This window comes from Sinohyriopsis cumingii, chromosome 14 (genome assembly GCF_028554795.1).
Source record: "Sinohyriopsis cumingii isolate HCF-2022 chromosome 14, ASM2855479v2, whole genome shotgun sequence".
NCBI lineage: Eukaryota > Metazoa > Mollusca > Bivalvia > Unionida > Unionidae > Sinohyriopsis > Sinohyriopsis cumingii.
Genome location: NC_142974.1, coordinates 95,113,912 through 95,127,693, shown reverse-complemented (window position 1 = coordinate 95,127,693; position 13,782 = coordinate 95,113,912). Strand labels below are relative to the sequence as shown.

Sequence of the window (13,782 nt, the reverse complement as noted above, 5' to 3'; positions counted from 1 at the left end):
AATACATCGATGCAGGGTCACAATTTGACAAAATTTTGTTGCCACCATAAGATGCCTTTTTTTCTATCAGCACCTGTCAGGAATCACCGATGATGAATACCAAACAAGATAAGGAATGAGTTTGATTGTAAGACTCTCAGCAATTATCATGACATCAAAACAGATGTGCTCCTGCTCGTGAATAATGTTTAGCAATTTCAGACACACATGCAGAGACCATTACCAACTTGATCCACTATGGCATTTCTCCTGACCATGACTCTCCTGGGACACCCTCTTCAAACGATCCAGAGTGACCTTAGAGCTCTTCACCGATCAAGACATGTTTATGTTCACTGAACAGATGGCATGAGGCAGAATCTCCATCCTCAGCAAGAAATTCACCGTCACCATCAACAAATACATGAAAAACTAAAAACCAACTTGATGCCAACAACCTCTGTGCATGGCAATGTAAGAACCGCTTCCCTTAGGAGATTTTCAGTAGATCACTGGTGAACAGTTCCTCGAAGAAAGACAAGAGGGATACAATGACAACTGTGGCTATTTCAATGAAGCCGACCTTAGATATCCACAACATCTCAACAACATCCATAATGGTTATCCATTCTGTGCCGAAGAAATTTGTGACCAATTTGATGCTGTCTCAACAACTACTGCAGAAGAGCCAGTTCAAAATTAGAGACACCAAGGTAAAAAAACTGGTACCCAACCTCTCCAATAAAAACAAGTATAAATTGCAGAATGTGCTGCATCACCCTCAACAATGGCACCATCATGAAAAAAGCCAAAGAAGTATACAAACTTGCCAATCACAACAGCACAAAATATCTACAATGCTCATCAATAAAAATGGACTATGCTCCTCTGATGATAAATATTACTCCACCAATGGCATTCACACACTTGCACACAGACACTACCAAGCCTAATAATAAAAAACTATGTATTACACACACACACCAAAAACATCACATCAGGAGGCAACCCCCACATACTGATAAAGGTGGTCCAGAACCCCCGTAATACACTTTCTTATACTAATTCAATATAGTGCAGAACCCAAAAGTTGTCAATATAATCTGGATTATCTGAACACTTAAAACATTTTTAAAGGAATACTCTTTTAGATACTGGTAAAATTTTCTTATAATCAACTGCATCATACCAATTTTCTAAGTTTAGAATTAAAAGACATGCCCTCTTTGGAAGTCTAAAAGGTTTCTTGGTATTACCCTGACCATATACGGAAAAGAATGTGACTGTGAATTGTTATCCAAAAATACAATTTTATCACAAGGTGATATAGGGGGCCCCAAGTGGTCTAAAGCGCTCTCCGTTACGGATCACTGCCATCTCACCTCTGTCTGTGTGGGTTTGAGTCTAAGATTCGGCTAACGTGGGTATGTGAGAAAGCTTGCCAGTAGCTTCTCATGGGTTGGTGGTTCTTCCCAGGCTTTTCCCGGGTTCTTCCTCCACCATTATTACTGGCTGCCATGTATAGCCTATCTTGTGCTGAAATATGGCATTAAACCCCACAACAACAAGGTGATATATGCACCATACTTCATGTCTGGAGAGTTTCTTGTAAGTTATTTTCCAGTTCAGTTTTGGTTCTACATAAATCAGTGTAGTGTACTTAGTGGGAGAAACCAAACATATTTCTTCAGCATTAAGTCATTATTAAATATAATGAACAACAGAGGTATGAGGATTGAGCCATGTGATACTTCACAATTAAGATTTTTACTTTTAGGAAGGTATCCATTTAAAGCTATGTTTATCACCCTTTTAGTTAAATAAGAAATAATACAAATTTCAGCATCTAGACGATCAAAAGCTCTATTAAAATTGACCATAATAGTGCCAGACATTTCTCCTTTACCTAATGATTTACCCATGTATCAATTGTTGATGCAAGAATAATTTCACTTAAGCAACTCCGTCAAAGCCATATTTGCAAGAATAAGATTATATTTGAGTTCAAACAGTTCAGAAAAGAGTCATGTACATATTTTCCAAGTAATCTGGAAAGACAAGAAAAATCAAGATGGGTCTGTAGTTTTTCATTTCATCTTTTGTTCCAGCATTATGTAACAGAGTTACCTTCATTGTTTCAAGGCTGGAATTATGAACACATTACCTAGACTGCAAATAGAAGATAAACTACCTGCATCAGCAAGTGCAGCTAACTGTTCGACATGGTCAAATCATATCAAGTCCTTTAGTAGTAAAGGTCAAATCATATCAAGTCCTTTAGCTGTAAAGGTCAAATCATATCAAGTCCTTTAATAGCAAAGGTCAAATCATATCAAATCCTTTAGTTGTAAAGGTCAAATCATATCAATTCCTTTAGTAGTAAAGTTCAAATCGTATCAAGTTCTTTAGTAGTAAAGTTCAAATCATATCAAGTCCTTTAGTAGTCAAGGTCAAACCATACAAGTCCTTTAGGAGTCAAGGTAAAGTCATATAAAGTCCTGTGGCTTTACAATTATCTACAATTATTCACTTCTGAAATTACTTAAAAAGTAAATTCAGGACTAATTTAATTAATTTTAAACTTGATATTATTAGATTCTTTTTAAGAACAAAACATTCTGAGTTGCAAATGATTACAGTTAATTCTTGGTTCTTTAACCTTTTCAACAGTTTGAACAAAAAAGTTTATTCAAAAAGAATCATTTCAAAGTTTTTGTGGATATATTTAATGCAGAATGGCATCATGTGTATGGAAATGAAAGCTCTTAATGCTTGGAGGTTTTGCGTTAAATTTGCTCCAATTCTGTTCTGTGATTTTTAGGAAGAAAATGTTTTAAAAAATTTATATTTGATGAAAGATTGCCATAATCTGTATGTAAGTGAAAACCCTTTAGGCTATGATTTTTCTTTTAAATTCTATTAAAGTATGTTCATAAATTATTGAGAACTTATTGTTTCCAAGTTTTAAAATCTGAATATAACATATTTCACACTGACACACTGGTAGTGCAGCTTTCAAAATCAGCCAAAGTAGACAAGATAAATTCAATGTAGAAACATTGCATAAAATTTGGTTATTAAATGATGAGTAAAGTACTTCATTATATTCATTATGCAACTGGAACACATTTGGAATGTATCCTTTAAGCTGAACACGCTGCTTGGGTTAAGATAATTAGCATGGAATTGGGGATCAGGGCAGATTATGAACCATGTAACTTTGTTTGAATTTGCAGACAGCAAGTGAGTATGTATTCTCAATAGTCTTTTCCATTTTAACTAATAAAAAATGAGCACATGGGACTGCAAATGCTGTTTCTGATGAATTCTATATTTTACAAATAAGGTGGCAAACTAAGGACAATTATTCATAACTGCTGAAGACTAAAACACTCTTATATGGTAAGTATGATGTTGTATCGATTCTCCTTCTCTTGTATCGATGTGTATCATTCCAGCAAAAATATAAATGCATCAATATATCGATGAATCATTTCACCCCTAATGAGTCAATGTCAAAGTGTATAATACTGGCTAAGTGAGTAATAATTGTACTCTGACTCTATAATGACCATGTCAAAGTGTATAATACTGGCAAAGTGAGTACAGTTGAACCCGGTTATGTCGCCGGCCTAGGGGTTTGCCAAAAAGCGTCGAGATAACCGATGATCGAGATAAACGAAAACCAATATGGCGGTAATATATTAAACATGTGCTTGAAATTTCTTTATGTACATGATGTGCGTTAATAAATGAGAATGTACATGCATGTGTTTTTGGAGGGTTTTTTTACACAACAGCGTTGCCGCGATTTGTTTGATGAAGCGATCAGCATGCTATAAAAATGTACATACATGTTTGCTAACAACAAAAGGCATATGTGCACCAACTAAAAGCAGAGATTTACCAGTATACAATACAAACCACCGTCGATTCTCGATAGAAACCTTTATTATATTCTCCAACATTGCAAACACAAAGATCGCTCACAAAATCACAAAAAACGTGCGGGGTGTAGTTCATTTTTACAAAAAGCTAACCAGTGTCAAAATTAAATTCGCAAGTCATTTCACTCTGACACAGCTCTGAAAAGTATCATACACGCGGTTACTATAAAAAGACCGTGTTCTTGCAAAATAGGATCTCCATTCCCACGAAAGAAACTTACACGAGTCAACACCTGGCAATATTGGACCGTATATATTACTGTAGCATAAGTTAACACCCAATATAGGGATTCTTTCACTCCTGTATTTTGAGAAATAAATAATTATTTTTAATTATGCAAAACTTGTTTATTTGTTGTTTGCTATTTCTTCTTGCGGAGTTTAAGTCTCTGTAACCATAACTTTTATCTGTTCTATTCGTGTCTTCAGAAGTCGGCCAGTCGTAGGTATAGTACGGTAGCATGATTGACTGTCACAGCATATAGTACTCGGCCCAGATGTCAGCATAAGCAGATTATGATGTAACAATGCACTGCTAAGATGGGGTTGTCGATACAAACAAAGCGATTGGTCATGGGGATCGAGATAACCGACGTTAAGTGGCAAATTTGGCCTTCTTTTGTGCTCGAGATATTAGGGTTCGGCGACATAAAAGAATCGACATAACCGCTGAGAAAATGCTAAGACAAAGAGAGAATTTGGCGGTTCCACTTCAAAAATGTGGACTTAATAGGGTTGGCGAGTTAACCGAGGTCGAGATAAGTGGGTTCGACTGTATTAACTAGAGTCTGACTCTACAAACAGTCAATGACCATGTCAAAGTGTACAATACTAGCAAAAAGAGTATTAATTGTAGTTGGACTCTTGTTAGTTAGATTGGATACAATTTATATTTGATTTAATTTAATTGTTTGTATGTTTTACATTTTTTTTATTTTCTTTACATGTCAATGTAATGTAATTTTGTTTACTAGGAATTTTATATTTTTCAGAAAATAGTTTGACCTTGACTCTTCAGTTATAAACACCTAAAGCTGACCTAGTTCCCGCCCTTAATTCAGAATCACTGAGACAAGTAAACAACATTTTTTAAATATCTTATTCTTAGAGTAAAATGATTGGTTTTTCTAAAATTTATACTGGGACTATGTACTTTTAGACGTAAATACTTCTCGAAGGTTTTGGAAAGTTTACCCTCATCTGAGAATCCATTTTGCGTTTCAAGTTACGCTCTAATCTTTGTTTATAGAGATATTTCTCAGCTTGGGCTTAAAACACTCGATGTCAAGGTGCTCATCTGTTTGTGACAAGTTTGGGAATTACATTTTAATGTTTATTTGAATTATTTGGATTCAAAAGGATCAATTCTTTTTCCTGGAAATATATGAGTGCTAATATAGAATCCTTGGACAAAGACGTTTCATTAAATTGGGGGGGGGGGGAATTCAAGCACCAGATTATTGTTTGTGACTAACACAGAACCGTAGACACAACAGCACAATAATAGCTACAGTATATGTCATTACCTTCCATCTTGGATTCTTCGTCGAGACTCGACTTTGAATTCAACAGAACATTTCATTATTTGGACTTCTAAAATTTAATTTGTGGATTATTCTTGGATTATTTTTGGATTTGATTCTTAAAACCATAAGTTTATGATGTTTTTATCATTTTTACAGTATTTTTTTCAGGGAAATAAATTATTTGTTAAATTTTTAAAAGCTTATTGTTTTAACTCTTTCTTTTGTTACTGTTTATTCAAGCCTAAACACGTAACATAAGACTCTACAATGGCCATGTCAAAGTGTATAATACTGGCAAAGAGAGTATTAATTATCTGAGGGAAAGAAAATATTAATACTTAAACTTAGTTCAGGCAGAGAAATGTAAAGAATTTCACCTCTTTTCCAGGAAGTTTAGGCAGACCAGTGTCTTCATCAAATCCAACCACTAACATCACCTCTACAAGTCTGTGGGGGAGTGGTTGTGGTAAATTATCCTCCTCCATCCTGGTCATGTGTCAGCCATCAGTGGTATAGCCAAAACAGATGCCATCAGTATTCATATCAACCTAAAATAATTATAGTTTCAATTGCTATAAAATAAGTGTTTCCCTTTACCTTTATTTGTGCATCAGAGACATTCAATTTTTAATTTGACCCCCAGTTTTGACACCAAGATTTGTCTTTTATTCTATCTGAAACAATTCTGATAATAATAATAATAATAATAATGAGGACTTTGTGCAGCACCTAATCTTTAGAAGCTCTAAGCGCTTTACAGCATTAGACAACACCTATAAGATAAAAAACATATAATGATATGATTACAAAAACAAACACAATGAAATTAGAAAACATTAAAAAACATGCTGAGAATATTTAAGGTAGGAAACATTATTAGGTCTTTAAGTTTGTTCTTGCAGTCGAAATAAGTGAGTTTTGAGAGCCCTCTTGAACGTGATCACTGTGTCTTTGTGTCTAAGTTCAGTGGGCAATTCATTCCACGTTGCTGGGCCCTGGTATGCAAAAGAATGCTGTCCACATGACTTTGTTTTCATACTTGGAATAATGAGTATACGATTGTCAGAAGAGGAGTGTAAGTATATTGCTGGTGTGTACACATGGTTGAGGTCGGATAGGTATGTTGGACTAGAGTCCAACAGTGAAATGAAGCAGAGAGAACAAATTTTGTGTTTGAATCTAGATCGAATGCATATCCAATGTAGGGTACAGGGCAGCGGGGAGGTGTGCTCTAATCGTGGTACTCTAAGTATGATCCAAGCAGCTGTGTTTTGAACTTTTTGAAGTATCTGGAGCAGATATTGAGATGAACCAGACAGAATTGAGTTACAATAGCCCCGTCTTGAAAGTACTAATGAACACACAAGTTGTTTAGTGGCATCAACTGAAAGATATTTGCGAATGGAGCTGATGCATCTCAGCTCAAGATATGCAGCCTTGCATATGTTCCTGACATGTTGGTGCAATGTGAGAGTACTGTCCAGAGTAACACCTAGGTTTCATACTGATTGTGTGAATTTAATGTTGGTGTTGCTGATATTTATTGTTTGAGGTAAAGGATGTGAATGAGAAAGTCTTTGTTTTTGTGATCAGACTGGCCTCAGTTTTATCGTCATTCATCTGCAGCTTGTTACATGTCATCCATGATTTCACATCAGAAATGCACCTCTCTACACCTTGGATGGTAGCATGAACTTCAGTTGGGTGGCAAGATTTGTATATTTGGGTGTCATCAGCGTACAATTGGTGAGACACTGGATGATGATCTATGACACTTGAGAGCGGCTGAGTGTACAGAATGAAGAGAACAGGTCCAAGAACAGACCCCTGTGCAACTGGGCTGGAGTTTGTTCCATTTGCAAATACAATTTGTGTCCTGTTGACCAAGTAGGACTTGAACCACAGTAAGGCTGTATCATGAATGCCAAATACATGCTGGGGACAGTGAAGTAATATATCATGGTCTATTGTGTCAAATGCTGCAGACAAATCAAGGCGGGTGAGGACTGTAATCTTTCCGCTATCCAACGCAGAGAGAATGTCATTAACTACTTTTAGAAGAGTAGTTTCAGTACTGTGGCAAGGGCGATATGCAGATTGTACATTGGTAAAAAGACTGTTTGAATTTAAATGAGATACAAGCTGGGATAGAACAACCTTTTCTAAGATTTTTGATATGAATGGGAGATTAGAAACTGGGTGGTAGTTCTTTAAATCGTTATGGTCTAGTGTTGGTTTCTTCAGCAGAGGCTTTACAATGGCAGTTTTGAAAAATGATGGGAATTCCCCGGATGAGAGAGAGGTATTAATAACATCAGTTAGTGAAGGCAATACTGGATCTAAGCACTCAAGCAGCAGTGATGTTGGAATTGGATCAAGTTCACATGACTTTGGTGCACTCTTCATCAGGATTGTATGTACGAAATCCTTAGTGACAGGTTCAAATGCTGATACCAAAAGAATTTTTGACTCAGTCTTGCACACATATTGGGACACACAATCAAAGTTTTTCTCAGGATTTATTTAGTAGTCCTAATAAGTGTTCCAATAACATCTATAAAGTGCTTCTGAAAAACATTCAGGAGTCAAACGCATATTTTTTTAGCATTTCTGGGACTCAGGATCTCTCCCTATGGGGTGAAAGAGTTGTTGTTGTTGTTATTGTGGGGTTTAACGTCATTTTTCAGCACACAATAGGCTATGCATGGCAGCCAGTGTTAATGGTGGAGGAAGAACCCGGGAAAACCTCGGGAAGAACCACCGACCCACGAGAAGGTCAAAGAGTAACTTAAATACAATGTACACATAATTATTAAATATGACATTATCCTGATTACAGTTATAACAGTTAATAGCAGTGTTTGAAATAGTCATGTTATATTGCGATTACTTAACTTGTATCCTCTAATTTCAATCCTGCAAGGCAATTAATTAAATTTTGAAATGCATGAAAGTATTGACTATTTCATTTTTAATGCAATCGATACAGAGGATCAACTGTTTACATGTGATATTGCACTTGATGCAAAGTGAGTACCAGTATATCCCTTGCTAGTCAAAAATCCTCTTGGTGTCTAAACTGGGGGATGGGTTGAATAAAAAACATACCCTTTTGTAAAAAGTGGGGGGTCGAAATTGAAAATCTGATGCTCTCGAATGTACAAATGAGGGTAAAGGGAAACACTGATTACACTAATTTAGGAACTGTTTATATTTCAATGATAAAATGTATTTTATGACCACATTAAATGTAGTTGTCAGTTGAGGTGATCTTTACCACATAGATAAAATGAGCGAATTACATTATTTTTGCAAGGAAAGTAACAATGAAAGTTATATGGAAGGAAAAGTCAAAGGGAAAAAAACATAAGGATGCCACAGTCTGAGGTAACTATTTTCTGAATAAACACAAGACAAATGCTGTGGCAGCCACACAAGTAAAGTCTGAGACAACTATGAGACAAAGAAATTTCAGTCATATTCGGTTGATAATTAACCATCGCTTTTAATTAATCTACTCAACAGGCAAAATGTTTCGTTGTTATTGCAAACAATATTTCAAAGTGATACAGTTTGGAAATTAAACTGTGTATAATGCCGTTATACTTCAAACAATGCAACAGTATCAATATGTGCTGACACTATGTGAGATAATTGTAAAAATCAGTGTCCTTAAAGTAATATGTCAACACAACCTAAATAACTGCCTAAAATGTATGTCAATGTGATCATGTAGGCACATCACTCAAATTAAATTTAACTGTTACAAAATTTAAAACTAAACTTGTTTAAACAAAATCTATTTGAACTTGAGCATTGAATGCTTTGTACCTTTAATGTCATCAACAACAAAAAATTCCAGACGAAAATTATAGACTTTTGCAATGGGGGAGAGGTACTAAACTGGGTCAGGAAAAGAAGATGCCAGGTCTATTTTAACAGGAGTATTTAATGAGGTAAACAATTCTAATATTATAACAAAATAACAGGGTTGCACAAATTCGTATTCATTGTAACATCACAACGTGCAACATTCAATCCGGTTTGTACTGGATCACACCTTTAGGTTAGTCCTACATGTAAGACCCTGAAGCTGATATTTATGTTTTGGGCGTCAGGCACTAAAACAAAACCAATATGTGCTATGTCTTACATTGTAGGACTAACCGTTAGGTTAATTCCGTCCAAAAATGTATACATACTTTAACACTGATTTTGCCATATGCACCTCTCGGAAACAATATGTGCTATGCCTTACATTGTAGGACTAAAATGACCTGTGTGAATTGTACCACAGGGGTTCATTACCCACCAATGCCTGACATCCAAGTTACCGAAGAAGGTGTATAGAGCTTGTTGTGGAAAATTAACCCACAGAAAGCTACAGGACCAGACATGATTCTAGCAAGAATCCTGAAAGATCTAGCAGAGGAGTGTGCACCATACTTGAGTTATATTTACCTGAAGTGCCTCTCAACAGGTTATGTCCCTGATGTCTGGAAAATATGTTACAGCTATCTTCAAAAATGGAGAAAGATTCAAGGTAAGCAATTACAGACCTGTCTCTCTTACATGTATCTGCTGAATACTGCTTGAACACATCATAGTCAGCAACATGATGAAACATCTAGATTGCAACAACATTCTAACAGACTGCCAGCATGGTTTCCATGCCAATTGAACCTGTGAAACACAGCTCATTACCCTAGTGGATGAGCTCGCCAAATCCTTAGACAGAGGGAAGCAGTATGACCTTGCCTCCTTGACTTCAGTAAGGCTTTCAATCGTGTCCCTCATGAAAGACTCTTCAATAAGTTGGACCACTGTGGCATCAGGGGTAACACCCAGAAATGGATCAGAGATTTCCTATCAGACAGATCACATAGAGTTATAGTAGATCGAGCACCATTAGACCCAGCTCTAGTCGTTAGTGGGGTACCTCAAGGGAGTGTTTTGGGTCCTATCCTCTTCCTAGTGTTCATCAATGATATACATGCAAGTGTCAAATCCAACACAAGACATTTTGCAGATGACTGTCAAGTCTAACATTAAATAAATGTCTCCAAGGACTGTGAGGTCCTTCATGAAGACCTGAACCAACTGGCCCTCTGGGAAAGAACTTGGGGTATGTCGTTCCACCCAGAAAAATGCAGCATCCTAAGAGTTTACAGGAAAAAATCACCAATCTTGTCCAAATATACTCTTAACGGGCACAAGTGAGCCAGTGAACATGCAACAAAATATCTTGGGATTGAACTGTCTAGAGACCTCTCTTGGAAAAGCCACATAGACAAGATAATGAAAAAAAGGGAACAGTAACCTTGGTTTCCTGCTCCACAACCTCCAAATCAACAATGAAGAAGTAAAAAGTGCGGCATATTTCACTCTGATTCGATCAGGTCTTGAGTATTGCTTGACTGTGTGGAACCCACATAAAAAAGATCTAATAAATAAGATGCGATGGTTCAGAGGAGAGCTGCTAGATTCGCCACAAATAAATATTGTAACACTAGCAGTGTCAGTGCAATGTTGAACCAATTCTCCAGTGGGACTCACTCGAATCCAGGCGAACCAAGGCCCAGCTGACCATGATGTACAAGACTGCAAACAACCTAATGGAAATACCAGAGAAATACCTGACCCTGGCATATAGCCAAACTTGGGCAAACCACAGGAAAAAGTTCCAATTTAAGTCAGCATCAACAAATTGTTTCAAGTTCAGCTTCTTCCCACGTACAAGAGGGACTTGGAACAAATTATCATCAACAATTGCAGAAGCTCCTGACTTGGTATCTCACTAGCAGGAGCTTTCCAAAATCATATTCTAATGAACTAGTCAGCTACTAGTAACACTTAGTGATTCTCAGGGCTATGCCGGTTGAGATTCTATATCTCATTGCCACTACGGTAGCTGGATTGGTCTGGGTATGAAGGGATAAAAACGGAAACTGACACTCCTTTACTTATTTCTGCCTTTCCTATCATTACTCTTCTGACTGTTCTGTCACTTCCATCTTTACTTTACCTTTGACCACGCACCACCCGTTGCTTAATAGTCAAGTGTGACTGCGTCAACGTATTTATAAAATAGATAGATGGAGTATCCGTCCATGAATCACGGGATTGGGGTTCTAACCTGCGTTATATTGTTACAGGTTAGAACCCCAATCCCTTGATTCATGGACGGATACTACAAATTTTCTTTGTAACGAACCCCCAATCCCTTGATTCATGGACGGATACTCCAAATTTTCTTTGTAATGAACCCCTGTGCTTGTACTGACTGATACATGTCTGCGGCATGATGTCCAGTGCTGTATTTTAGACATCACTATAAACTGCCACGCTGCAGACATCGTAGCGATATGACTGAAAATTTGTTAAAGATGTGTTAAAAATCCAAATCACACTCACACAATAACTGTCAGAACAAGCAATCGACGGTGATTAGGGTATTAACTTACTTTCGGTTTGCAACTCGATATAGCGTTCTCAATGACAAAAAACGCACGCTCGATTCAACGATCCTGAAGTAAAAGGGGCACATTAGCCTACATCGGGTATGACTAAATGCGAAAAGTTACGAAAAGTTGCGAAAAGTTACAAAAAAATTGCGAAAAGTGACAAAAGCTTATAAAACTTGGTATTACTCAAAAGTGTTCTAATAAGTCCAACTTTAATTAGGCATAAAAAAAAAAAACTTCCGGTGTTACGACACACCAAAATCCACTCAAATGGAATCGGGTCATGAATGCAGTTCTAGTCTATTTGTAGAACATTTTCTCCTCTCTCATTTTGGTGGTGATATAAGAGTTTTATTTATGAATGTTTGGTAGGGAGGTAAAGGTAATTGTTTATTCTTGAAAATATGAGCTCATGGTGTGGTTCTCCGTGTGTGTTTCGGCGACAGTGCACAGTGAGTAATAAGGCCTTGCCGATGATCCGGAAGTGAAAACTGTGTTCTGTTTACATGCTGCTCTGTTGACAGTCCAGCATCTCAAAAAAGAGCAGGTCAACCTTTGACAAGAACTTCACCGTGAAGTCATCTTTGAAGGTATTTTAGATTAACATATGGTTTTTACTGATTGTCACACCGTGGAAAGGCCAGTACTGAGAAACAACTGTAAAGAACATATAGCAAAATTAATTGAACTTATCTTTATGATCAAATAAATTCACTGTATGCATTCAAACAACATTCACCGTCCACCATTTTCACGATGGTCTTTGGTCACTTTTTAAATATTTTGACCTCATTTTTATGTCAACTTGAAATCTGCATATTTCTTACATATGGTAATGCATTAAAAAAAATTTCACCATTCAGCTTTAATAATAAATATACCTTTTAATTGCTTCAAATACTTCTTAAGCTTTTTTGTTCCTTTTTTTTGTGCACCCCACTCCAATCATTGTTGCATGAAATACCATAATGACAAGTCATACACATGTTGAAATTAATCTTACTCTTGAAATAGTGTGTGTGTGTGTGTGTGTGTGTGTGTGTGTGTGTGTGCTGATCTGAATCACAATTTAGCAAACTACAATTGCCACTTCAGAATTAAATTATGATAAGAATGTTTTGGTTAATTTTAATATCTTTGAATGAAAAAGTAAACGAGGAAGTTTTCTTTTCACTAGTTTATTAATTACAGCAAATCTGCATTTCTATGGTGTAATATGTGTATGTTACAACATTAAAGTTTGCATGTAGAATTTTAAAAATATTTTCTTAATGATTCTGACCAATTTTGAGAAATATACAGTTCATGCAGTAGTATTAAATTGTGCGAGAGAAGAAGCTGGCAATAAGTTCTCACGAAATATTTATGATTATTTTGTTAATTTATTAAAATAAAGTGATAATGGTACAGATCGATTGTTAGTTCCTTGTAATGTCATTTCAGAACAGTCTGATATTCACACTAAATGCAATGATTTGGTTTTCTTTTCTTCCATATAATTTTCAATTCGACCTCTTTTTTCCTACACTAAACGTGACAATTTTAAATTTAGCAGACATACCAAACAAAAGAGCATACAAAAATATTACTGTCGACAGTGTTTACACGGGTACACGAATGTTGAGCAGTTAAATGTACCTTACGACGTATGTCTTATTACTCGACTGTACACAAAATATTCTTACAAATATGCCAAAACGGAATAAAAACGATTATTTGTAGTCGTTTACGCACCACGAAAGAACTTCACGGGTCCCCGTGGTGATTTACGCCGATTTTGAGTCGTTCCTGATACCGATAGCAAAGGTTGAAAATGATCCGGATAAATCTTACATATCAGGAACATGTGCCTTGCGGTTTTTCTTA

The 13,782-nt window shown here is 36.3% G+C and overlaps 1 protein-coding gene across 3 annotated transcripts in view; it reads right to left on the bottom strand.

Annotated features, from left to right (window-relative positions):
- The window catches only part of LOC149784426 (DENN domain-containing protein 3-like), a 432,202-nt gene extending 419,859 nt beyond the window's left edge, over nt 1–12,343 (bottom strand). The window contains exons 1-2 of one of the 3 annotated variants that reach the window (XM_089932491.1): nt 11,867–12,343; nt 5,830–6,000 (exon numbers count right to left, since the gene is read on the bottom strand). In XM_089932491.1, coding sequence (XP_089788617.1) covers nt 5,830–5,946 — 117 coding nt within the window. In that variant the 5' untranslated portion in view covers nt 5,947–6,000; nt 11,867–12,343. The remainder of the gene's footprint in view (nt 1–5,829; nt 6,001–11,866) is intronic. The other 2 variants (XM_089932490.1, XM_089932493.1) reach the window with 2 other exon arrangements.
- Nucleotides 12,344–13,782: the final 1,439 nt, after the last annotated feature.